The 26,755-nt window shown below is 42.0% G+C and overlaps 1 protein-coding gene across 14 annotated transcripts in view; it reads left to right on the forward strand.

Moving 5' to 3' along the window:
• Window positions 1-26,755, forward strand: part of RIN2 (Ras and Rab interactor 2) — a 114,229-nt gene that overhangs the window by 24,045 nt on the left and 63,429 nt on the right. For 9 of the 14 annotated variants that reach the window (XM_065589826.1, XM_008173976.4, XM_042846626.2 and 6 more), the window contains one exon: window positions 22,573-22,665. The exons of 2 other annotated variants lie outside the window; for them this stretch is intronic. In XM_065589826.1, the coding sequence (XP_065445898.1) occupies window positions 22,573-22,665 (93 nt within the window). Of the gene's footprint in view, window positions 1-6,652; window positions 6,691-22,572; window positions 22,666-26,755 lie in introns of those variants that run through there. 3 more of the 14 variants (XM_042846615.2, XM_065589830.1, XM_042846623.2) reach the window with 2 other exon arrangements.

A 26,755-nucleotide genomic window follows, 5' to 3' on the forward strand; every position in this document is an offset into this window, starting at 1 on the left:
ATCAGAAGGCAAATGAAAAAAATCCCAAATTTAACTTTGTTGTAAAGTGTTGTCAGATGCTACCAGTGTGGTGCTCTGCTTTCTCCTATGTTGATATCACTCGGCTGCGTGCGTGTGTTCCCTCTGTGTGCTGCCCCAGCTCTGCAGATAGCTGACACAGCAAACCCGACGAGAACCCCCAATAACCACAGAGTCTAGTAAGATGCAAAGTCACGTCGACTAGGTTTATTGCGACCTCGGACACAATTGCAGTTCCCTGTAGGTTTCTTAGCCTAACTCAGGGCATACTACGAGAAAGTGCCTCTTGGCAAGGACCCGGCTCAGTGGCGGGACTTTCCACTGCCCCCATGGCTGGACAAAGACACCACCCCAGGGATACATTCTTATACACAGGTACAAACAAGTTACACATCACTCCTGACGTATTGAGGTGCAACCCCTCTATGTAGTAAGGTGCCGCCTCTCACCTTGTACATGTTGGTTCGCTCAAAACAACTCTATCCATCATTTTACCCTTTTGCCCCTGTCATTGGGATGGGTCAGCCTGTTCCATGTTATCTGTGGAATGTTCCGGTATAGTGTATATTCTGATATCTGGTGTCCAGTACTTGTTAGGTATGTCTCTTTTTGCAGCATCAGCCCTTTCCTTGCCAGCTTCTGTGAGCAGGGCCTGCCTCTGGCTCACAGCTTAACTTTGCTTTATGTTAGCAAAGTCTTGACCATTACTTTAGTTCAGGCCTTAGGCCTCATACCAGGCCTCTGATACCAAGGTTTATATCTCAGGGCCTCCTCTTAACTACATAAAGGTTATGATTTTGGAGAGCCTAACTCATGACACTTTGTCTGGAGTTGGTAATACTGGAAAGGAGCCAGTGGAGAGACATCAATTGATAATCAGCGATAAGGGATTGAGGGGAGGGAGCAATGGAGGTTAGGAAATATGCAGGGATTGGTTCACTTTGAAGGAAACCAGGGAATGTAATGCACCTGCTAGATTCTTTTAGTTTTGCCTTTAAGATCTAAGGGAGAGAGAGGTAGAAAAGGAGAAGAGCGCTTGATCAGAGACTTAAAATGGTGCCAGATTGTTGCGTATTAGAGACATGAAAGCGGATAAAGGAGGAGAAGTGGGATGGGTAGGCCAGGAGCAGAGCAGAAAGAAAAAAATATGTATAGTGGAGAAAGCTGACAATCTTGGGGACTGCCTCCCCTGGTGCTCAGCAGTATGAAAGAAAGAGTAGTCTTTGGAAAAGGCTGGGAATAGGCAGGGCAGAGAAATTGATTGAAAAAATCACAGGAGAGGTGCACCACAGAGTGTGAGGGGGAGGAGAATGAGTGATCCAAGTCACTGAGATGGTGGTCAGGGAAAGGAAACTGACACTGAGGTCAGAGAGAACAATGTTCTGTGAAGATCAGGTCCAGAGGGGAACTGTGACTGAGAGAAGGATAACATGTTTACATGCCACATAGCTTGGAGCTTCCTGGCTTTGGTCTAAGGCTGACGTTCAGCTCTATACTACAGTGTTTTACATAAAGAAAGAAAGAGCAATGATATTAGCTCAAGGAGACTGATCAGCAATTTTTAGCATTGAATTTCCTGGGTTTTGTTAACGTGTCGTAACCTCAATATCATCTCACTATTTATCCTCTTTTCTTGACACAAGAAAATTAAACACATTATAATAGATCAGACCATCATGTTTGATATCTTTCCGATCTTGTCGGTAAATATATATATTCAGAATGAAATCCAAATTGGCTTGTAGAGTAAATATGTAGATATCTGATTTTAAAAACAAAAACAAAAAACCAACCAGCCAACCATGTAAGAAAAAGAAGCAGGTCAGCTGTATGGAAAACCCATTTAGAAGAGCATTAGTGACATAAATGAACAAATTAAATAAGTCATAATTAGAGCTATAGGGTAACATATATAGGGTAAAGCGACTTAAGCACTGATGTCCCAGTGACTGTCAATGAGACGTCAGCACTTGGTGCCTCATCTTAGAAGTGTTAGATGCAACATCGGTGTATGAATCACAAGGCCAAATTATCTTCATTGCATTGAAAGAATAAGGGGTATATAGATATTTTATATTAAAAAACATGTAACCTCTTTCTTCAGTCTCTCTCAAAAGAATCAAATAGTCAAGTGGTTGGGCTCACATAGACTTACTGTGTCATCAGAAATACCAATAGCAGGGTATGTAGTGCCTGTGAGATCAGTTGATTGGTCTACCAGTTGGGAAGTTGGGAGATCTCACGAGATATACAGACAAACTTCTCTAGTGAGTGCTTGGGAAGAGTCCACTGTGGTTGTTCATATTGGTACTACTAATAAACAGAGGCCTAGGAGAGAGAACCTAGAAGCTACATTTAGATTACTAAGAAAAAGACTCGCATCCAGAGCCCCTATATTAGATTTCTTCCAATTCTGTGGATAAGGACAGCAAGACAGTAGGGACTAAAGCATGTCTGTGTGTGGAGATGATATCAAGTGGAAGAAGTTACATTTATAGGGTACTGAAGAACCATTTAGGAAAGGGAAAGATCTCCCTTAACCAAAGTGGAACCAGAGTGCTGGCACAGACAGTTGGCTGACTAGGTTTCACAGGGTTGATTATTCAAACTAGGAGCTGGAGGAAAGCTGACAGGTGCCAAGGGGCACTGGTGTTTGCCAAAGACATCTGGTAGGGATCTCAAGAATACAAATGTATCTGTCTCCAGCATATGCTAGGAGAGAAATTTAACTGCAAGAGGACAGGTGTTGAGTACAAGGAATAGAACCTTGACAGAATAGGCATCTCTGAAACATGAAGGGATGGCAAAACTCAAGGGGATGTTATAATACTGGCTATGAACTATCCAAGAAGGGTAGCTGAGGTCCTAACAGAGAGAGAATAACACTATCAAAAAGATTCCACAGGATACCATGCCATTTTCCTACATTACTAAATAGTCTGTTTCTGTTTTCCTATGATATATAAACCCCTGTAATCTCAATACATGGAGCAGTGCCTTGCTATGTCATCGTTCAGGTTGCAGCTATGTTTCTGTTTAAAGGCAAAGTTTGCATTAATCTTGGGTACTTGTAAAGTTTGCTTTAACATAGCAGAACAGTGGTATGTTTAGTGCATTCTGGAGAACTTCAGAATCTTGGAGCACTAAACATACTGGACGAGAAGTAAGGGCCAATAAAACTTTTTTTTCCAGAGGCTTCATCCACTGCGATATGTAGCTGGCCTCACTGAAAGGACAAGAAAATGGTTGTGCTTTGAGGATTATCCTGCTTGGTATGTTGGCACACTTGTCTGTGAGTCAGTTCAATGCTGTACATGGCTCAATCCCTGTTTATTTCCATAGCTTAGTTGAGAGAGTGTGATTCAAGAACAAATTACACATTCGGAGCAAGACTGTCATTTTCCCTAAAAGGATCTTAATACCCTGTTGCCACTGGTACACTTTAAGGGGAGGGGCAATGGGGTATTATGATCATTTTATTTCTCTGTGTGGCTTACTCACATTACCGAGCTGGTCCCATTCCAAAGTGAAGCCAAATAATAGTAGTAATCTGATACAGAATGTTTCATACCAGCATATCACCAATGCATTCTAACTGAAAATAGGACCGTCAAAGCTGTGCGTGTTTAGAGCTCTGTTTTAGGCTTGCTCTCATTAATGTCTATTAAATTTACTTGCAGGGTTTTTTGTTATTCTGTGGGATAATAAAAGTCTGTTTTCGTTAGATAAAGTATATGTCTCCAGCAATCTTTGTGTGTGATAAAGTGGAAAATGGACATATTGAGACATTTACGCACCATCGTTTCATGTCTGTGGTTTTTTTTTTTTCCAATGAAAACCTTTTCTTTCAGTCAGTGAGTCATAAATGTGTTTTTTCCCCTGGTACTAAACTTCATGACTCACTGTATTTATACAGTGTATCTGCAAGAGGAATTGACAGCAGCTTTGAAGAGTGTGCTGCAGAAGACAGGACTAAAAGGAGGGGATGGTATTTTTGCAAAATATCTTATAGGTGAATGTTGAGTGAGAAAATAAGTGAAAACTATCTGTAAATCCTATCTCATGTGGGTGGTGGGGATGAATAATCGAGGACCTTATTTGTGGTTCATGTAATGTGGGATATCCATGCATTAACTTTCTGGGTAGGAGGTGAAGGTTATGATATCAGAAAAACAACTGATCTCTTTTTGTTAGAAGTATTTCATGCACAATTGTTCACGAACCAAAAAACCCCCCTGAGACCAGAGGCAATGCGTGTGTGTGTGTGTGGGGGGTCACATGGGGGTCACATGCTCTCCCCAATTTGCTGCTTGGCTTGTGCTGAGCATGCTCACACGGACTGAACATGCTCAGTAACATATGCTGAAGCCACTGCTCTCACTGTGCCCTCCCGCTATCGGCTGGCCCGGGTCGTCTCTGCCGGAGACTGTGTAGTTTATACCAGTAAAGTTAGTAAATTGTAACTGAGCCAATAAAAAGCAACTGCTTGTGAGAATTCAAAGTCAATAATATTTCCCAACAGACATGATGAAAATTCAGCCCTGATATTTCTGAAGTCAAAGAATTTCCAAACATTTACTCTAGCTGGTCCAAAATGTTCAGTCTGTTCTCATTCTTGGGGTGGAGGAGTATCTTTCCATTCCATTACATCTTTACTGCTTTTTTTTTTTTTTTTTTTTTTTTTTTAAATTAAGATACATGTTCTGCTTCACATACCACTTACTGGATGAACTGCCAAATTTCTATTCATGTTTTCCTTTGGGGGTGGGGGGGAATAACTAAATAGCTGTGACTGCTTAATAAAGCTGTCCATTGTAGACCAAAGAAATCCAAAATTATTTTCTCTCTGCTGATGTCTCTTCAAAGATTGGTCAGATATTAGATGTTTTCTTACCTAGTGGTGAAGCTAGTGAGTTTTACCTTTCTGAACTACTTCTGAAACCATTGGTAGGGCCACCTTAAATCTTACTCCCCAGAAGTACTATTAATTCAAAGATTTTTATTCCCAGGAGTAAGCTCAAACTGTTCTATAGTATTAAGTCAAACAATACGGAGCGATCACTCCTAAGGGTGAAATCTTGGCCCCACTGAACTCTGTGGTGAAACTTCCATTGACTGCAGTAGGAGTAGGGTTTCATCCTAGGTGTTTTGCCTTCCATAGGGGGTATTCACAGGAATTAATAGTAGCCATATTTGCCCTTTCCAGTTCATTGTCCCACAGAGAGCACAAGCACAGAGTATCCGGTATCTGCCCAGATAGATTATTTCCATTTCACCTTTACCATAGGGTCCCTCAAAATATTTCCATTTGCATATAAATATAAAATTACAACTTAACAGGTTTTGCATTATTTATAAAATAATTATCAGGGTTTTAAATATGTGAATTCCATTGAGCTATGCAAATGAAGTGACACCGTGCAATAGTATCATAGGAAAATTTGAGTTACAGAAAGAAGGCAAGAAACAAAGGTTTCATTCAAGAACTCATTCTTACTTTCCTCCCTTCCCCCCAATTAAATAAAAATCAAGGATGGGAAGCAGACTTGGACAATACAGGTCTGTACTTTGCTTTCTTATCTCCTCTGTATAAACACACTTGTGTAAACTCAAGACCTACTTCCACTCCAGTGCTATATATAAAAGCATATCTGTGTGAAGCTCCTGGTAAGTCAAGTGGAGAGGAAATACTCATTTTCTTGACATTTCCATCATGGGTGTAGCCCTTGTTTGTAGTGAAAGAGAGCCTAATATATGGTGGTGTAGAAACCCGGAGTTTCTTTTTAAATTATTATTAGGCAATCAGAGACTTTATATTAGTGTTGTATGGTGGTCACATGTTGTCTCCTTATCCTCATCTCCAGTGTTCCTACTGGAACAGGGTTCCCTGTTACGCACAACCAGCTTTTTTTGTTCTCCTTTCTTCCTTGTGGTCTCTCCTGATTTTGCTCTCTGTCCTCAGCCCACTGTTCTTATGTTTTCCCTCCTGCTTATTGCCTTCCTGTATTTGCCTATCTGCTGCAGGTACTTACAGGGCCCCAGAACACCATAGTATTTGAGCGCCTTACATTCTTTAATGCATTTATCCTCACAACATCTCACACAGGACAGTGCTATTATCCCTGTTTTTACATATAGGGAACTAACACAGAGGGACTGGGGACTTGCCCACGTTCACAAAGGAAATCTGTGGCAGACCACTCAAATCCAGGTCTCTGCCCTACCCACTGGAGCTTCTTTCCCCTCTTCCACAATATGGTTCCTTATACTCTGACAAAGGATATTAAACTTTAACCAATATGACAGTTAAAACAAGAACATTAACTTGTGTTCCTAGAACAAGCTGCATGCCAGCAGTAAAGGGGCAACCAGCTCTATACTGGGAGTTCTTCGAAAAATAAAGATTCTGAAAGTACTGGGTTTTTTTTAGAACAAGCAGGTGATACCCCAGTTCATAAGTAAAATGTTAGAGTAATGGGAGCCAAATTATTTTAGACTCTAAAAGATAGTTTCTTAGAATGTCTTACATAAGACAGTTCAAGGTTAGTAACACAACTAGAATTTACCTTTCCTTCTAGTAAATCATTACCTCAACTTCTAATGCTGTGCTCAAGTCCAGATGCACAATTAATTGTAGCAAATACACTGAGAAATTGCATGCAACAAAAACGGGTGAGTACTATAAACTACTTCTATTTTAAAATATAATTTGGAATGACAGGTTTACTGGCTTAAATACTTCATTGGCTTTTTGTGCAAGCTGTTTAATTCACTGTAATTTGGGTCCCGATCCAGTGCCCATGAAAATCAATACAAGTCTTTCTGGTGTCTTAAAGGCATTGGGTTTGGCCTCTCATGTATTAGCCACTTCAAATAGAAAAATCTTTCGCTTTCCTAATCTCCATAATTTAGCAAAAAGTAATCACTAAAAATATGATGTTTTCATTAGAATAAATTTGCAGAAGGGAAAAAAATTAAACATGAATTATTTTGCATTTACATAATAGATACTATCATTCTAAAATAAAATGATCTATTAAACAGAACTGATACATCTAGAATAGCAGACTAGTAAAAACTATAAACTGCTCCAGTATTATAATTTGACAAGTAACATTTGATAATTATGAACTTAAATGCAAATTTTCTAATTATATTTAATAGTCTTTAAAATACTGAAATGGCTAAAAGATGCATGTTTTCTTTTCACTGAAATACTATAGAGCATCGAAGCAGCCTTTTCAAATTACCTTGCTATCTTTTATGTCCGTGTGTGTATGTGTGTGTTGAAAATGTAAAGGTGGCATTTCTGAGCACTCAAAAGTCAGGAGATAACAAAGTTAGGGTTGCTTATCTAACTCTGTCCTGCATACGAGTAGTATCTTTTACTGCATGCTACTTCATGTAAACAAACAGAATCCTGAAAGTCAATCATATACAGAGTGTGGAATTTTCAAAATCATTCACTATTGGCCTAACACCGGGATTGGAATTGTCTTCATTGAGAACCAGCCAAAGGCCATTACTGAGCCGTATCCAAACAGAAGGAGTGCTATAAGTCATCTCTTCGATTGAGTTGAACCACTGGGTTCCTGACATTAGGGCAAGAAAGGACATGAATAAAGAGAATAGTTAAAAGTGTTTTCAGGCTAACTAGATAGTGCATGGGAATTTTAGGTCAAGATTTTAAAAAGAAAATAACGATTTGCGGGAGCTTGAATTTTTGAAGGTCCAACCGCAGACACCTTAAAAATAACCTTATTTTTTTCATGTGGTGGGTGCCCTGAACTTTCTGAAAATGAGGCCACATTTTGAAATGTCCCTGGTTGGGCACCTAGAAACTGAGGCACCAAAAATCACTAGCTGTTTCTGAGAATCTTGACCTTAATGCTTGAGTAACATATTGGCCATTCCTGCTCTCAAAATTGATAGAATGGATTACTTACAGAGCCTGCCTTCAGCCCAGTATTGAATCTCCCTCTCCTCAGACAAATAAGCTGTGGCCATTGGATGGCCAACACTTGTGAAAGGATGCTGCTGCTGCTGCTGCTCTGTGGATGTATGCTTCATTACACCTCTAGTCTCTGGTCCCTGATTTTATTAGGTTGAAGTTGTTGCCATTTTGTGGTCAGTCTAGGGACAACAGGAAATGATGACTCTTTGGAGGCTTAGACGAGAAATGACACATCGTAATCTGAGGATGTCTGTCAGTTCTGGAAAGTTACTTAAAAACTTGGTTTAAAGATTGGTTTAAAAATATAATCATCCATAGGTTTTATACCAGATATCGGCAAACTTTGGCACGTGGCACGTCCGGGAAAGCCCCTGGCGGGCCGGGCTGATTTGTTTACCTGCAGCGTCCACAGGTCCAGGCCAGTGGGGGCTGCGGGAAGTGGCGCAGTCCGAGGGATGTGCTGGCTGCTGCCTCCCGCAGCCCCCACTGGCCTGGGACGACGAACCGTGGCCAGTGGGAGCCACGATCGGCTGAATCTGCGGACGCTGCAGGTAAACAAGCTGGCCCGGCCCGCCAGGGGCTTTCCCTGATAGGCCACATGCTAAAGCTTGCCGATCCCTGGTATATACCTTATAGGCAGCTTACTACATTGAGTAGATTTTATTTATGTTCTCTATTTTTAATTCCTTGGAGTTTGTGTGTGTATGTGTAAAATAGAAGATATAGGAAATTACTGCTGATTTTGTGTGTGTGTGTGTGTGTGTGTATATATATATCTATATATCTATATCTATCTCATGGTGTACAGTGCTGAATTTAATTTTAGGTAAGCAATTATATACAGGTGCATAGAGAGAGTATAGGAACTGTTAAACTGTTGGTATTAGGATAGTATTATATAGTATAGGTATATGTAATCACTTAAAGCTAGATTGTGGAATTACCATGAGACCAAAGTAAGCAGTGTCATGTAATTGCATTGCCCTAGGAACAGCTCAGGTGCTTGCTTCCTCCTTGGTGTGGGAGGAGGTGGGAGAGAAGTTATATGTGACATCACTATAGTCAAGGCTCTGCCCAATGCCTGCCCCTAACTCGCACCTGCCCAGGAAGGAGAGTAGTTGCCCCATGGGAGCTGCTCTTCCCTCTTCTGCGATCTGTGATGCAGGTACCCCATGCAGGGGAGTAAAGGGGCACTTACATAGGGGCATAAGACAGTTGCATAATTTGAAAGAATGAATATAATCTCTTTCTGCAGTCAGAAAACTGACGGAAGTTGGAATCCTTTTAATATAATTATCTTACTTTTGCTTGTGGATACAGCTGTACTAACACAATGTAACGTTTGAGTTAAGAGGTCTGTTAAAATCCTGGCACCAAAAATAGTTTTCATACTGAGGCCCTTAATTGATAGATATTCAAAGTGATACTGTGTTTGGTTGCATCAATGTGCTGCTTAAACTAGCCCTTCAGCTGACCTCCAAAAGGAAATAATTTCAAAGGGAAGAGTTTAAGTTTGCCAACATCCAGATAAGGACATCGTAATTAGACAACCTAGGGCTTTGTGGATTAGAAATAAAATACAATTCTTTTGATGGGGCAATGCAGTTGCACCAAGAAAATGGGAAATAAAATGTGTGAGGCTCATATGATGTGATTACGATCTGAAGTTTTGAGTCTGTCTTTTAATTTACCCTGAAGAGCAAATCTGATTTTTTTAGAAATGTTCCTTCTCATTAAAAAGAGTTTGAAAAATGTATCTAGCCTACATTTTCTTAAAGGTAGGGAGCTTTTAATTTAACCCTCAGAAAAAAGATTCACTGAAACTGAGTGCAGCTTTGTTGCTGGGGTCATTATTCGCATTTTGTTAATTTAATTTAAAAAACCCCATATTTCCTCTTTATTGCTGTAACATTCTTGCTCTGATATGATATGTGGTGGTGATTCACAATGGCCTATTAGGTACATAAATAATACTTCCAGACAACCAGCATGTGTTTCTGTACTGAGGTGGTGAAGAATATATTTCAGCTACTATATCATAACCAGACACTGGATAAATGGAAGGCAAGGGGCCAGATTTTAAGATGAGTAAACAATTATAACTCCAGTGACCTCAATGGAGCTATGCCAGTTTGCACGTGCTGAGGATTGGCCCTTATAGTTGGGATTATTCTTCCATGGTAGGGAGTAACAATCATTATTTATTAGTGGCAGTGCAGCAGCTCCTAGTAGTCCCAGTCATAAATCAGAGGCTGCATTATGCTAGGCACTATGTAAACATAACAACAAAAGATAGTCTCTAGCCTGACGACTTCAAGTAACAAAAATGGGATCTAGAGTGGGATTTTCAAAAGCACTCGATGTTGTCTTCCAAGGTAGAAGAGTCAGGTGAGTGCTGAGGACTGCCGAAGATCCCACCGCTGATCTTTGTGAGCCAGGTGGGGTGGTAGTGGAGTTTGACAGTAAAATTGTTACTTTGTAACAATAAAAGAAATTTCAGTATCGAATGCTGCATTTGCACTGAATTTTTCTCCATTGCTTCAGTGTTTAGTTCAGAGCTTTCAGATACCTAGCCTATGGGCTGGATCTGGGCTGCTTGATATATTTATGCATTCCCTGTAGCGTATTCGATTCTGTGGATTTTTTTTTTTTTTTTAAGTTTCTAGCACTCATAGTGTCAAAGGAAAGCTTACACTCACTTCATATTTGTATCTCAGGGCTTGTCTACACTTCCATTTTATAGCACTCTAACTTGCTGGCGCAGGGATGTGAAAAATCACACCCCTGAGCTCAGCAAGTCTGAGCGCTTTAAAACACCAGTGTAGACAGGTTCCGAGCGCTGGGAGCCGCCCTCCCAGTGCTCGGAGCTAATCCCCTTGCGGAGGTTGGTTACCAGAAGCGCTGGGAAAACTTTCTCCCAGCGCTTGTGCGTGACCACACTCGCACTTCAAAGCGCTGCCACGGGAGCATTCCCGCAACAGCGCTTTGAAGTTTCCAGTATAGCCATGCCCTAATTCAGTTCTGTCTTCCTGAGTCTGCAGACAGCCTGAAACAAGGGCATTGCGAGGGTGTGAACTCATCATCTCCCCCATTAATGTGATTGGGGTGTAAACTCCAAAGCCAATGCATGCACTTTACTTGCTATTGTTAATGATTTCATCACTGGTCATCGTATCAGATGGGGTTGGGAACCAGGTTGCAGTAAACCCACAGGTTCCAGGAATTGGTAGCTCCTGCCAGGTCGGGAGAAGAAAGGAGGAGAGATGCAAAGACAAACGGAGGAGAGAAACATGAAGGAGGATGTAGAAGGGAGAGAAACACAGGACAAAAATGAAAATGGTCCTAAAGATGAATTTATTTTCCCAATGAGGAATGCTAAATGAGACTGAATAAATAACAACAGTGCTAACTAAAAGTACAGGACCTACTCTTCCCTGGATATGTGCTTTGGGATTACTCTGACTTTGGTTACTGTTAGACTAGGTCGTGTAGCTTTCCAGGCTGGTCTGTCTAGACTCAGAAAACTAGGTAGAGCTCCATTATCCTCTGTTCTTGTGTGCAGTTTCCAGTGATGTCAGGGGGAGTTGGATGCACTGATTGAGACATGATATGGCCCCATAAGTACCTGAAACCTAGAAAAAAGTACTGAATAGACTCTGTTCAGAGTTAATGGATTCTACAAATGTTGGAGTTTGCCTCACTGGGATTATCTACAATACACGACCCTAACCACAGTACAATGTTCTAGTGATGTAAATGGGTGTTGGATCAGGAGCTGTGTGGAGTTAGCAAGCTAACTTTTTTTCACAGGTGGGTCTCCTACTCAGGCGAATACACCTTCTCTAACTAGCTAGGGTTAGGTAGGTCGACGCAGGTAATATAAATTACATGTTCAGTATAATTAGATAATACAGCTCATATGCATGTAATTTGTTAATTGAAACTATTGGAGCTTTATGCAGTACTGTTGTTCTGGTGTGTGTTTGTCGCATAAAATGGGCCAAAGCTCTGCTGGTATAAAATGGCATAGCTCCATGTAGTCAGAAGCATCATTTTTCTTTCTTTGTCTATCTCTAAATTTCAAGTATTATCGGTGGAAATATTTTTTGTTGGTTTGTGTATGTACAATGAAGTGGATATTTGCTGACCTTTATCAATAAAGATCTAATCCTTCCAAGCCTATTGATAGTCATTGTTTCCATGGCACCAAGGGAGATTCCATTGGCCTTCATTAACACCCTTCATTGAAAAGATCATTAAATTGGACACCATTTCACAACTACAGTGTGACAACTGCTTCATTGTTGTAGGAAAAGAGAACTAAAGGATTTGACTGGTTTTTGGAAACATTTTAAATAAAAAAAAAATAAAAAAATCTCTGAACTCAATGGACTTTGCCTTTATTAATATTACATTTTTAATTAAAAAACCTCTTAATAGCCAGTTTCATTTTTATTTGTAGCTTTCAAAAGACATGCAGATATGTTCAGATTAGAACTAACTTTTTATTTCTTAAAAACAACACATTTACACAGATGAATAGATTAGTTTTTTAACAAACTAACTCAGCACCTTTTTGTTGCGTTCCTTATTAATATATTTTGTATAATTAAGGTGTTGCATGAATTCCTGGAACAAGAGTTAAAGCAGAACATTCTAATCTGCTATTCCTCCTCCTCCTCCAACATTCCTGCATAACTAAGGGCTCCTGTACACTTAAAATGTTACAGCAGCACAGCGAGCCCCTGTAGTGCTTCAGTGTAGACCCAACCTATGCTGATGGCAGGGATTCTCCAGTCAACATATCCATCTCCCTAAGAGTCGATAGCTAGGTCGACAGAAGAATTCTTCCATTGGCCTAGCACTGTCTATACAGGGATGTAAATTGGCTTAACTATGCTGCCCAGGGATGTGGATTTTTCAGACCCCTTACCACTATAGCAAAAATAACCAAATTTCCTAGTGTAGATCAGGCCTAGGTAGCACTTTGAGATTGTAGTCAGCATGGATGGTAGGGGCACCAGTCTTTTCACTTCAGGTAGAAAAATTCACTCTGCACTGAAATTAGAAATATCTGATTCAGCAAAACAATCAGGCGTGTGCTTAACTTTTATTTGCATGCCTTGGCTTTTAAGCTTCTGCTTTGCAGTCGTTCCATAATATGAGCAAATATATTTTTTGGCCTGAATTTTCATTTACGCTAAGAATCTCTTGACATTGCTTTAGCCATGTGTAAGGGCCAGAAAGGTGGAGTGAATTATAGTTACACCTAGTTAAGGCTTGTTTACTCTCAGGCTGCCTTTAAACCCGATCTGAATGTGTGAAGTTCCTATTTGAGTGAGGAAAAGGAGGAATTGTAAACATCCTGGGCCTGATTCTCCCCTGTGTTCCACCAATTTTATATGGAGGTAACTTCATGGAAATCAGTGGAGTTGCCCTGGGCAAAAACTGGTATGACAGAGAGCAGAATCATATTTAACTGACACAATTTTAAAAATATAATAAATATGCATACATTTCATATAATGTAATAAATGCTTAATTGTATATACACAAAAAGAAGAACAGGAGGACTTGTGGCACCTTAGAGACTAACAAATTTATTAGAGCATAAGCTTTCGTGGACTACAGCCCACTTCTTCGGATGCATCCGAAGAAGTGGGCTGCAGTCCACGAAAGCTTATGCTCTAATAAATTTGTTAGTCTCTAAGGTGCCACAAGTCCTCCTGTTCTTCTTTTTGCGGATACAGACTAACACGGCTGCTACTCTGAAACTTTTAATTGTATATAGTGTACCAACACCCAGAACAAATGAGATCATTATAACCACTCTCTTTAAAAGGGCTGAGTTTTTCTTTTGGCTACTTACTATCCAACACAAAAGTAAGCCTGCAGAGATGATACTCAAATACGTGAGTAAATTGTGTTTTACCCTTTCATGAGGGTTTTTTTCAGACTCTGTTTTTTTTTTAAAAAAAGTCCATATAAATGCCTTATAAACAAATAAATATAAACCCTCACTCTGTCTACTGTATAGCTTCAATCTGATTTTATGGCTCTTGTCATGACCTAAACATAAGTTTCCATGTTTAATGTTTTTCTCAGTACTTCCTGATCCAATCAACGTACTTAGCAAAATTTGTTTTGTTTTTAACTGCTAGTCCTGTAATCTCACCCCAGGATCTGAGAGCCAAACTACATTCTTCCCTTCTCATGGATTGTCACAAGGAATCCAGGTTCTGTAGCCCAAATTAATCCCTTTGTTACATCTATGTCATATTCAGCTAAACCATGACTGAGGCTGCACATGTGTTCGTCAGGGCATGTTTGAAGACAAGGGGATTTCACAGGTGTAACTGCGGAGATGGTTTGACCATCAGAATCTGTATTTCTGAGGCTGATGCTCACACAAGGGAAAATCCCAGATTGACTTTCAGATCTCAGAGTGAGTTTATGGGGTTGGCAAGTAAGAGAAAAAAATGGAGCATTTCAAACAGAGTACATTTGATCTGGAAAGTAGAGAGATACAATAAGCCGAATTGCACAATGTCATTTTTCAGAGCAGAACAGCATTTAGTGTGTAACTATAATTAATGGGAACTACACCTCTACCCTGATATAACGCTGTCCTCGGGAGCCAAAAATCTTACCGCATTATAGGTGAAAGCGCGTTATATCGAACTTGCTTTGATCCGCTGGCACACGCAGCCCGCCCCCCCTGGAGTGCTGCTTTACCGCATTATATCCGAATTCGTGTGTTATCGGGTCGCATTATATCGGGGTAGAGGTGTATCTGTGCACGTACCTTTTGTCTACCCAGCTGGAAGGTAGGATCGGTAATCTTGCTGTTTTTGTGTTTGTGAAAGTATGCAGTGCATTACCTGCATTGTAACCCATAGAGCTGTTGGTTCCTGAAAAACAGAGGCAGATGTTATCACTGACATCTTACCTGATTCCTGGGTGTGCAGATGTAAGTTCTATAATTCCTGGATGGCTCCTTCCCTCCTGCTAGACCAGGGATTCTCAGACTTTTGTTACTGGTGACCCCTTTCACATAGCAAGCATGTGAGTGCAACCTCCCCTCCCCCTTATAAATTAAAAACACTTTTTAAAATATATTTACCACCATTATAGATGCTGGAGACAAAGCAGGGTTTGGGGTGGAGGCTGACAGCTTGTGACCCCCCCCATGTAATAACCTCACGACCCCCTGAGGGGTCCCGACCCCCAGTTTGAGAACCCCTGTGCTAGACTATACAATTACAAGTACTGCTTTTCTTTGGCTGTCTAGAATCTGGACGTGGGAAGGGGGGGGGGAAGAGAAAAAAAAAATCTGCTTTGTTGATTCCTCTGAAATTCAATGCCATAAACTACATCTTCTCCTGGATGTCCCAACACCCACTCAAGCTCTGCATTACAAAAACTGAACTGCCACCTCCTGCTTCTCAGTTACACTAAGCCTTTACCCTGTCTGGCCCTTAGTGTAACTGAGACGTCTGACCTTTGTCTTGGGGGAAATAGCAGAGATTTTCACTGTCTCTTGTGATTGTTTTTTTGATTTTTATAATTATTAGTAGTGGTTTTGCTATCAGAGGGGTAGCCGTGTTAGTCTGTATCCACAAAAATGATTTATGCATATATGAAATGGTGGCCCTGATACTGCAATCAGATCCACTAGTACAGGCCCCTGTACCAACATAGAGCCCCACTGACTTTAGTAGACATCTGTACTAGCAGACCTGAATGCAGAATCAAGTGTAAGTCTGTACTCCCTGCGTCTAATTGAAATAGAAGCTCATTGCTGGCAGGGGCAGCATCTGTGTTTTGTACAGCACTGAACTACATTCTGAATGCTGAATAAATAAATAATACATGTATTCTATACTCATCTGTTGGCCAACGTAGGTTATTGGGAACAAACCACCTGATAATGCCTCTCCTGATTGAACTCTCAGTCCAGTTCAAGGTCACTATACTGATTTTCAAAGCCCTACCTAGTCTTGGCCCTGGTTGCTTGAGAGACCGGGTCCCCTTTTAGAGACCATGACCTGATGACAGCTTCGCTGCACTGGCAAAGTGATGCTGTTGACAAACATGGGAAGACCCAACTTGGCAGGAGCTGGACCCAAGGCTATGGCATTTGCTGCTAAAAGAAATAAGCATGACCTGCTACTTTCTGCATATTCTGAGCTAAATTCAAACCCCACCTCTTTCACTTAGCTTTCTTGCACTAACTCTTTCAAACACAGCAGCATCTTCACGCTTTACATAAAACCAAACAAACAGTAACTTGCAGCTTGTTCCTACCGGTAGGGCTGGGGGATAAATGTTTATATAATTTTGTGCATTTGTTTTTATTGCTCATGGGAGCAACTGTATTAAAACCTAAGTAGGTAGGTAAGTGTATAGAATTGCGGTAGCAGTGCTATCACTCAGGCCCTATAGCAGCAAAACGCGTAAGCATATGTTTAAGTCCCATTAAAGTGAATGGGATTTAAGCATGTGATTAAAGTTAAGCTGTTAGTGGTTAGCTGAATTGGGGCCTTAGGTCACAATGGCACTTCTATTCTTACAACTCTCTCTGTACATCAGCCTTTTAACCAAAATTTCTCTTGCTTCATCTTAGCACTAAAAATATTTTTTTTAACAGTTTCATTAAAATCCATTGAGCCATTTTTAAGGATATGGGTGTGAATGTTTTTCACCAGTTAAGAAGCTTTCCAGATCTTTTTTTGCACTCTGTCTCTAACGATATGTCTACACTACCTGCTGGATCAGCAGGCAGCGATTGATCCAGTGGGGATTGATTTATCGCATCTAGTCTAGACGTGATAAATCGACCCCCGAGCGCTCTCCCGTCGACTCCTGTACTCCAGCGCCGCGAGAGGCACAGGCGGAGTCGATGGGGGAGTGGCAGCAGTCGACTCACCGCGGTGAAGACACCACGGTAAGTCAATCTAAGTATGTTGACTTCAGCTACGTTATTCACATGACTGAAGTTGCGTAACTTAGATCGATTTCCTCCTCCCTCCCCCTCCCCCCCCCCAGTGTAGGCCGGGCCTTAGGCTATGTCAATGCTGCAAATCGGCGGTGGGATTGCAGCTTGCATAGGCCCAACAATCTAGCTAGTGTGGCTAAAAATAGCAGTGAAGAGGTAGTGGTGGACTTCAGGGTTTGCTGAACAAGCCCCCCTGGAACCTGGGGTACATATTTGCATTTCGAGCCAGGGCTGAAGACTGCACCTTCACTGCTATTTTTAGCCATGCTAGCTAGACTAAAGCTAGTGGGGGTTTGCCTACATGAGCTGCAAAATCATATCTTTGATTGCAGTGTGGACATAGCGTAAAATAGGAGGCTAAGATTTAATGAGGAAACCTTTTTCTCTTGTTGCATTTACCTGTTGATAAGAACAGCCACAGGACCATTTCCTTGCTTGTGGGTTTTCACAGTGTTGCACTAAAATATTGATTCATAGATTCCCAGGCCAGAAGGGATCACTATGATCATGTAGTTTGATCTCACGTGTAGCGCAGGCCATAGAACGTCCCAAAAATAAGTCCTAGAGCAGATCTTTTAGAAAATTATCTAATTTTGATTTAAAAATTGTGATGTAGTTGTCTCAATGGTTAATTCCTGTCTGTTTAAAAACTTATGCTTTATTTCCAGAATTCATGAGACTTCTTTCCTAATCTCTTGGTTATACGGTTCCATTTGTGCTATTGTTTTAGGAGAAAGGCAGTTGCCGCTGCTAAACTGATGGCTTTTGTTCTTTACCTACTTCAGCCTGTTTTATACCTTTATTGGGGTAAATGAGTGTATGATCAAGTGTGGCTCAGTTCATTGTGAAATGCTAGAGTATGCATGGAGCTTACTCTGGACAGATGAAGCTGTTTCTTTCTCTGGCAACTGGGGAGATGAAACAGGATATTTTAAAGGAGCAATGGGTGTAATTTAAGGAGTCTGTGTTTTTCACAGAAACTAAGGTTTGGCTGATGTATAAAGTTGCCCTTAGTGCTGGATCTTGAATAGAGAGGCGTATTTGGAGCTGAGAAGTTCTGCTTTAATGTGAAGCACAAAAGGAAATATACATTATGATTGTTTTATTTATTATTTAGAAAGATCTGCTAAAGAGGATAAGGGACTGGTCTGGAAGAGGAATTAAGAGTACTGTAATTGGTTTAACAGAAGGTTTTTGAGTCAGTTTTTGGTGGGAAATGTTGAAGAATCAACTGAGTTTGATCTTGGGTTTTCCGGTACACTTTAAGGTGTCCGCTACCTTGCTGGGAATTTGTTTATTATAAAGTCCTTCGTCCTTGACCTTGGTCTTTGCCTTTTTGGCTCCATGACCAAGACCTTGGGGGCTGATCTTTCCTCCAAAGCTCCTAAACACATTTGGGGTGTGTATGTGTGTGGAGTGGTGATGGAGGTGTTAGCATGACAGTAGCACCTAGAAGCCCCAGCTGAGACCAGAACCCCACTGTGTTAAATGCTGTACGTGTACATAGTAAACTCTTTGGGGCAGTCTCTTGCTATCTAAATGGAGAAGAAGGACAAAGGTTGGGAGAAGGGAAGAGGTTTTAGTCCCATTTTACAGATGGGGAACTGAGGCACAGAGAGATTAAGTGACTAGTCCAAGGATCGCTCTTTAGTTCCTTACTGAAAAAGACCCTTATTAGCATCAGCCAGGAAATATAAATAATGAAATTTAAACAAAACAAATCAGGCCTTACTATTTAAAGAGAGCTCTGTCAGAAACTTAAATCTCTCTTAAAATTAGAAAAGTTAACCACATCTCTTTAAAGAGAGTACCTGCTTCTAGCTACTCCTGGGGGTATGTCTACAGTGCAAGCTGGAAGTGTAAATTCCAGCTCAAGGAGACGTACCCATGCCAGCTCTGATTGAGCTAGCATGCTAAAAACAGGAGTGTAGCCATGGTGGCACAAGTGGTGGGAGGGGACAGTCTCCCCGGGTATGATCCCATCCAAGACACTAGATGCATAGCAGGGCAGCTAGCCCCTCCCAATATTCATGCTGCTGCGGCTATACTTCAAGCTACCGTGCTAAAAATAGATCAGAGCTAACATGGGTATGTCTTCTTCCGCTGGAATGTACACCTCCACTTTGAAGTGTAAAAGTACCCTGGTAAACCAATCAGGGCTGCCCAGAGGATTCAGGAGGCCTGAGGCAAAGCAATTTCGGGGGCCCCTTCCATAAAAAAAATTGCAATACTATATACTTGTGGGGGCCCCTGCGGGGCCCGGGGGAAATTGCCCCACGCCTGAGACCATCCAGTCAGAGATTTTTCCGGGTTTCTGATACTCTGCTGTCTTCCTTGACTCATATCTGTCTCCAGAACGTCGGGTTCATTTAGGTTAGAACATAAGAACAGCCATACTGGGTCAAACCAAAGGTCCATCCAGCCCAGTATCCTGTCTACCGACAATGGCCAATGCCAAGTGCCCCAGAGGGAGTGAACCTAACAGGTAATGATCAAGTGATCTCTCTCCTGCCATCCATCTCCATCCTCTGACAGAGGCTAGGGACACCATTTGTTACCCATCCTGGCTAATAGCCATTAATGGACTTAACCTCCATGCATTTATCTGTTTCCTAGAGACTGGCTCCATGGGGTCCCTCACAAACTGGAGATGGTTACTATGGGTTTGTCTTTAGTATAGCTTATGTACATACTCCACGAACTGAGCATTTGAGCTTGTTCCAGAATCTGGGATGAGCCTATGTTGTGAAAACTGAAATGCTCAAAATAGCACATGCATGTGAATGGACACAGGGTGCTAAAATTAAATTAACCCAGGGGTTCTCAAACTGGGGGTCGGGACCCCTCAGGGGGTCACAAGGTTATTACTGGGGGTCGCAAGCTGTCAGCCTCCACCTCAAACTCCGCTTTGCCTCCAGCATTTATAATAGTGTTAAATATATAAAAAAGTGTTCTCAATTTATAAGGGTGGGGGGTCGCACTCAGAGGTTTGCTATGTGAAAGGGGTCACCAGTACAAAAGTTTAAGAACTACTGAATTAACCCCTTTGAAGCCTGAGGGAATGCAGGGGAGGGGGGTCTCCCTTGGTAGGGTTGGGAAGGAAGTAGGTGGTGTAGGATATTGCTCTTCTCATGTGATCCCTCCCCCAGTGGCTATTTTTAAATGAAGCTACCCTCCCCTGACATGAATCTCCCTATGGCACTGAAATTAAATGTAGACTATAATTTGGCATGAGAAGTGAAAGGGACGGCAGCCATAACGGAAAAGCTAACAGCTTGGCTCTTCTGCAAGCCTCCAACTGCTGAGTGAGCTTTAGGGTAGAGAAGGCTGTGCCTCCCAAACAGCTTGGCCCTGCCCCCATCCGACCCTCACCCACTTCCTGCCCCCCAACTGCCCGCCCCCCTCAGAATCCCTGACCCATCCTGCTCCTTGCCCCCTACCGTCCCCCAGAGACCCCCCACTACCACCACCCCGGGACCCCACCCCTGCTCCCTGTCACCTGACTGCCTTGACCCCTATCCCCCCCCCCCCGCTGAATCCTGACAGACCCCCGGAACGCCCACGATCCAGCCCCCCCCATTCCCTATCCCCTGACTGCCCCCCCCCCAGCCTCTGCCCCCTCCCTGTCCCCTGACTGTCCCCGGGACTCCCTGCCCCTTATCCAACCCCCCAGGCCTCTTACCCCCAGTTCCCCACCCCCCCTTAGCGCGTCGCATCCAGGAGCATCCCTGAACAGTGGTGCAGCGTGGCTCCAGCAGGGCCTGAGCTCCTCCCCGCTCAGAGCCGCGTGGTAAGGGGGCAGGCCTGCGAGCTCCAGCGGGCCCTGAGCTCTTTCTGCTCGGCCTGGAGCTCGCAGCCCTGCCCCCTTACCACGCGGCTCTGAGCGGGGAGGAGCTCAGGCCCTGCTGGAGCCACGCTGCAGCTGTTCAGGGACGCTCCTGGATGCGCTGAGGCTCCTGGAGAGGAGCGGAGGCGGGGTTGGGCCGGGGCGGGAGCCTCAGCCGTTCTCTTGGGGGCCCCTCTGGAGCCCAGGGCCTGGGGCAAATTGCCCCACTTCCCCCTCCCCCCCTCACCCCCCCCGCACCCCGGGTGGCCCTGAAACCAATGGAGTTTGAGGTCAGTTTGGTTAGGCGTACAGAATTCAAGATTCAGATTGAAAGTCTCTTGAAAACAGGCTCATTCCTGAGTTTCCCAGCCCTAATACTTTTCTTTCTGGCCGCACCTCATAAGTGAAAAACGATCACCTCTTCTAACGTTCTGCACTTTCAGATTAGCTCTAGAAATGGGCACAGGTTCAGGGCGGGGCGAATGGTAAGCTTCCTGCTACATGCTAAAATGAAAGAAAATACTCGGTTTTCTCCCTCTCTCCTCTTCTAGTTCATAGTTTTCCCTCTCGTTCTTTTGTAGGTCTTTTATCTGTTGCTTCTCCACTCTTTTCAGTCACCCGTTTAGTATTATTTTTTTAACTCCTCCTTCGTCCTTGACCTTGGTCTTTGTCCTTTTTGGCTCCTTCGAATAATGCCAATAAAGGAAAGCAAGAGTGGCTGGTAGTGGTTGTTTTTTTTAAAGCTCTTGCAGACATTTTTGGCTCAGCTGCTACTTTCACTCAGACTTAAACTGCAGCTATTCGATGCACTCAATTTTTCACGTACATTTGTATACAAACAAGCGTCACGTTTTCTGTGGTATGGTACATTTTGCACATCCAAGATTTGTAGATAATTAGGTGAAAACGCCAACATAATAAACTAATGTAATTTAATGAAGCGGGGGTGGGGGGGCGGGGAAGGAGGAGAATGAGTTTTTAACTTAAGGTGAAAAATGATGACTAAGGACTGCAGATTTTGACCTTTGTTTAGTTCAGGACTATGTTTGCAGGAAATACAAACTTGAGGCAATTGAGACTGTTTTCAGCTAAATATATTTATGGATACATGCATATAGTAAAGATATGTTTGTGCAGTCATTATATTCAGTGAATCACATTTTATTCAGCTATGGAAAAAGGTGATATCTTTGTAATTGCTATGGGAAAAGGTGATATCTTTATAATTGCGTCCCCAGTATAAATTTCTCTGATGCAAGGGTTCAGAAAGGTTAATGATTATTTCATCGTCTTAAAGTAGGATTTCCCCCCTCCCCCCTTACATTTACAGTAACTTGTTCTCTGTCCCTTGCTGATGATATTTTTTTCTCTGATCAGCTACATTAACGCTGTAATCTTTGGGAGCGGATTGTGGTGACATCGAACATTTGTTCTATTTGTACTTCAGACTGAGGTCAAGCAAACAAACAAAGCAATCATTATGTTTTAGCATTCTTTTTTAATGAGTGCATTAAAATCCTCTCAGAGAGCATTACAGGATCAGTTGTGAAGGGGAAGGGGGGAGAAACGGAACTTCTAGTAGCTGTCTTTTGAAGCAGTGCAATTTATAGGAAATAATAGACAAAAAGGATATGTAAGGGCTTTGGTGGGAAATCAATGGCACTATGTTGTTGACGGAAAAAGATCTTGGCAGCACTGTTGTTGTGACTGTTCCTGTGGCTTAGAAAGGAATTTCCTACAGACTGGACTAACCTTTAAAAATGTCTCTACTTTTAGGAGTTCAAGACGTTCAGTGGAGTCTTCCCAGGGAAGATGTCGTCTGTGACAATGGAAGCCCGTTGTCTGGAAAAGAGAGGAAGTTTCTTTAAGGTAAAAGGAAGATCTGATTTACTTCAATAATTAGGAAGACACATTTGCTTTGAAAAGTATGGCTGTTTATAATCTCACTACCAGCTGCAGAGAACCTTGGTACTTTTACAAAGCTATGCTGCGAGAACTTGCCTTAGCACAGTTGGAAGTTTATCCTGTCTTCCAGCAGTTTAGGATTTTGTAATTGAACAGACAAATACAAACACAAAGCACATGGCTTTATGTGAAACTGATGCTGCAGAATATGCCAAACAGCCTTTGATATGTAGAGCGCTTTATTTGTAAATTGGTAAGCATCTTACTATGTGTCTCACTTTACAAGTTTTCCGGTCTGATTTAAAGTCCAGTCCTTTCATTTGTGTGTTTTTTGCTATATACTGTATATAACTATACATTCTGTGTAAAGGTTTCTCGTGGCTTTCCCTGCATCTGCTACTGACAATACACATTATACACACACACACAGACATCACCTGTTCTTAAAGTTCTTACAGCAGGTATTGCTGTAGTTAAAGTTGCAAGACAACTTTGACTTTTTTCATTCTAACTCCTGATTTTGCTTTGTTCATAATTTTTCTGAAAAAATTCTCCCTTTGGTTGAATCTTTCTGTGCTTAGTTTCAGTCCATAGATTATTTTATGAAAACTTGTAGAAAAAGTCTTTAATGGTTTTTGAGTTACCTGAGCATGAAAAAATATATTGTTTTTCTACTTTAAGCTGATATTTAAGGTTTTTTTTTAATGTACTGATAAACTCAAATGACTGGACTTTTAAAATTCTGGATTTCGTACATGGCTAGTCCTCAGTGAGGAATAGCTGTGTCAATTCTGAGACCATATTTTAAAATACCCAGTTAAAAGTGACCTGAAAGTGGAGTTCATGCATTTACTGTTAAATAATGTACTAAGTTTTAAGCTACATGCTCATCTGCAACACTATGGAATAGCAAAAAACATAATTGTGTAACACCACAGTCCTACAATCAGGATTTTTCTTTCTTCCACTCCCCTGAGTTATATATTTGTAAGTAAAAACAAGGAAATTAAATGCAACAACCATTTTTCATGTGACATTAAGACAGCAAATTTCAACACAACAATCACAAAATTGGAACAGTAAAAGTTTACATAGCAACATTGATTTACCTCCATGGTGCACAAAGATATAACAAGATCTAGTGGCTGGAAGTTGAAGTTAGACAAACTCAGACTAGAAATAAAGAGGAATTTTTTAACAGTGAGAATAAGTAACCATTGGAACAATTTGCCAAGGGTTGTGGTGGATTCTCCATCACTGGCAATTTTAAAATCAGGACGGGATTATTACTAAAATAGATGCCGTAGTCCAAACGGAAACTATTTCAGGGAATTATGGCCTTTGTATTATACACAAGGTCAGACTCAATTATCACAATTGTTCCTTCTGGCTTTGGAATCTATGAATATTTTTTATTACTACTGTAGTTGGTATGTTAAAAGTATACTTAATGTGCAGAGAATGTGTGAAGTTAGTTAATTCTCTGTTGCACCAACAATGTATTGCTGGATTGCGGTTTGTTTTATATTTTCATTTTATTTAAGAAATCCTTTTTCCCTCCTGAAGATAAGGATATAATGAAAGCTTTTACACAGAAGGTTGTTGCATGCTGACATAAAAATCATTAGTTTGTGATGTGGAAAATGTCTGTGACTCCTAGGGGGGGCATGTGTGTGTATGTCTGAGGTTTTGATGATACTTGCCCTTTTGAATATTATCCGCCTGTACATTACAATGAAAACAGTGTTACAATAGACAGTGAGGACACTGCAGGAACACTTGTTTTTTAAATTTAAGAATTTGCAGTTATCTTCCCTGCTAACTTAGGGTCAGATCTTCTGAGGCATTTAGATGCCTAAAGATGCAGATAAGCATCTAGTGAGATTTTCAAAAGAATCTAAGAAGGCTAGATGCCTAATTCCCACTTAGGCCTTTTTGAAAACCCCGCTTGGTACCTATCTATATATTTGGGAGACTAAATGCCTTTGAAACTCTGGCCCTTAGACCCTTTTTAAGTTGCTTAGACCAGTATACTGGGTGAAACAGATATTGAGAAATCCATCCACCATGGCAATATACACATTGGGTTTATTGAGAGGAAATGCTAATAGCTTCACATAGGATACTGGTTAATGCTCTCTGATTCTTAGGATACTGTTTTAGCTGTCACAGTTGCATACAGGTACTGATATCCTATGTTTCAATACAAAAGGCCAATGAACCTGTCCATTCTGCACTGCAGAATAGAGCTAAAGTGTAAGAATTGCATGAAATGGGCCAGGAGGACATTTATAGAAGGATGGAAAAGAACCAACAGCCTGGCACACCGTCTGAAGCACTGACACCAGTTGGGGGTTCTATAGATTTGGAAGGGAGATCTAACTGCTCAGAGCTGGGTGACAGTGTGGTGCCCCTGCTGTAGGCATCATGGGCGCCTCAGAATCCTACTGAATACTCCTTGGAAGTGCCTGAATTCCTGAACAACAGTAACTTCAGATCCAGTGTTTTTTTACCCCCACTAAGCTAATCAGGAGCATCTGCTTGGGGAAGGTACACCCTGTGGATTCCCCAAAACCAATGGGCCAGAGCTTTCCACAGATCCTTAGGCTCCCCATGAATGAAAAGTCTACTACCCCCTCCCCCATTCCCACCCGTTGTGCACCGCTACAGATTCCTACTTCCCCAGGGAGCATGTGTCAGGAACTATCCTGCTGAGTTTTTGACCTAGCTGTTCCCCCTTTTCATTGCCGAGTCAAGCCAAGTGATTAGCACCTGGGGAACTCAGCCTGGGTGTGAGCAGCCACACTGCAAAGCCATAACCCATTTACTGCATCCTCCCCATGTGTGTCGCTAGGATGCTGTGCACTGCAACCGCTCAGATTCTTTCCCAATGAATTGTGGGAGAATTGGTTTGTCATTTTGGGCACATGGTAGGGAATTGTGGGAAGGAATTGGAGGACATTGAGTGGTTTAGCCTGCAATCTTACTGCGAAGTGGGTGGATTGCCCACCCAAATGAAAGCAACACTTGGGTTTTGGCCGATGGCTCAGATGAGCGGCTGGCTTGGATTGAAAGTCCCTCTAAACTTGGGAGAGAGGATTTTGTGTGGATGGGAGAGGAATTGAGGCAACACCTGTTTAGAAGCATGAGTTAACTCTGCAGTGAAGAGGTATCCACAGAGTGATTCTCCACTAGGAAAATCTGTAATTCTGCCCCAGCTCTACTGACAGCGTAAATAGTAGTGCAGACCAGACACTGGCATTTCTGTTTAATTCTGCTCCCGGACCAGTCTGCACTACACCTTACACCACTGCTGAAAAAGTACAAGTTTCTCTAATGTAGACAGGGCCTATAAGTAGTGACTGAAATGCTAGGAGGCCTGGCTGGTGCTGAATTAATATGTTTGGATTGTTTTTGTCTCAGAATATTGTCATACTGCTGCAAACTTAGTTACTTGACACTGAAGAGATGGATCTTTCAGAAATAATGGTATTGACTCTCTTTGCCTGGCATTGCTGCTAACATACATAAAAAGCTAAAACGTAACTGACCCTGGCAGCTGCCATCCTGCTGAGTCTTACTTGCCCCGCCTTCCCCATCTGTTCTAGTCACACCCTAATCTTCCCCCCAGCAGGTTACATTCCAGACATTTCACAGCTGTTGCCCTTCCCGCACCAAGGCTGAAAACATCTCTTGCTGTCTGGAATCCCTCCCAGCAAATTGTACCCTAATGCCTTATCTACAGAAGAGACATTTGGTATGCCTAGCATGCCAGCAACACTTCATGTGCCCATGAACCTCTGTGCTCCCAATGGTGCAGAGACAAGCACAGCAGTTTGGATTAGACTTGCTTCCAGCAAAGCTAACCATGGTGTGCCTCTCACGAGTGCCAGTATGAATGGGGATAGCTTACATAATAGCTCTAGGTTTCAGAGTAGCATCCGTGTTAGTCTGTATCCGCAAAAAGAAGAACAGGAGTACTTGTGGCACCTTAGAGACTAACAAATTTATTAGAGCATAAGCTTTCGTGGACTACAGCCCACTTAGGAAGTGG

This window comes from Chrysemys picta, chromosome 3, assembly GCF_011386835.1.
Source record: "Chrysemys picta bellii isolate R12L10 chromosome 3, ASM1138683v2, whole genome shotgun sequence".
Lineage (NCBI taxonomy): Eukaryota > Metazoa > Chordata > Testudines > Emydidae > Chrysemys > Chrysemys picta.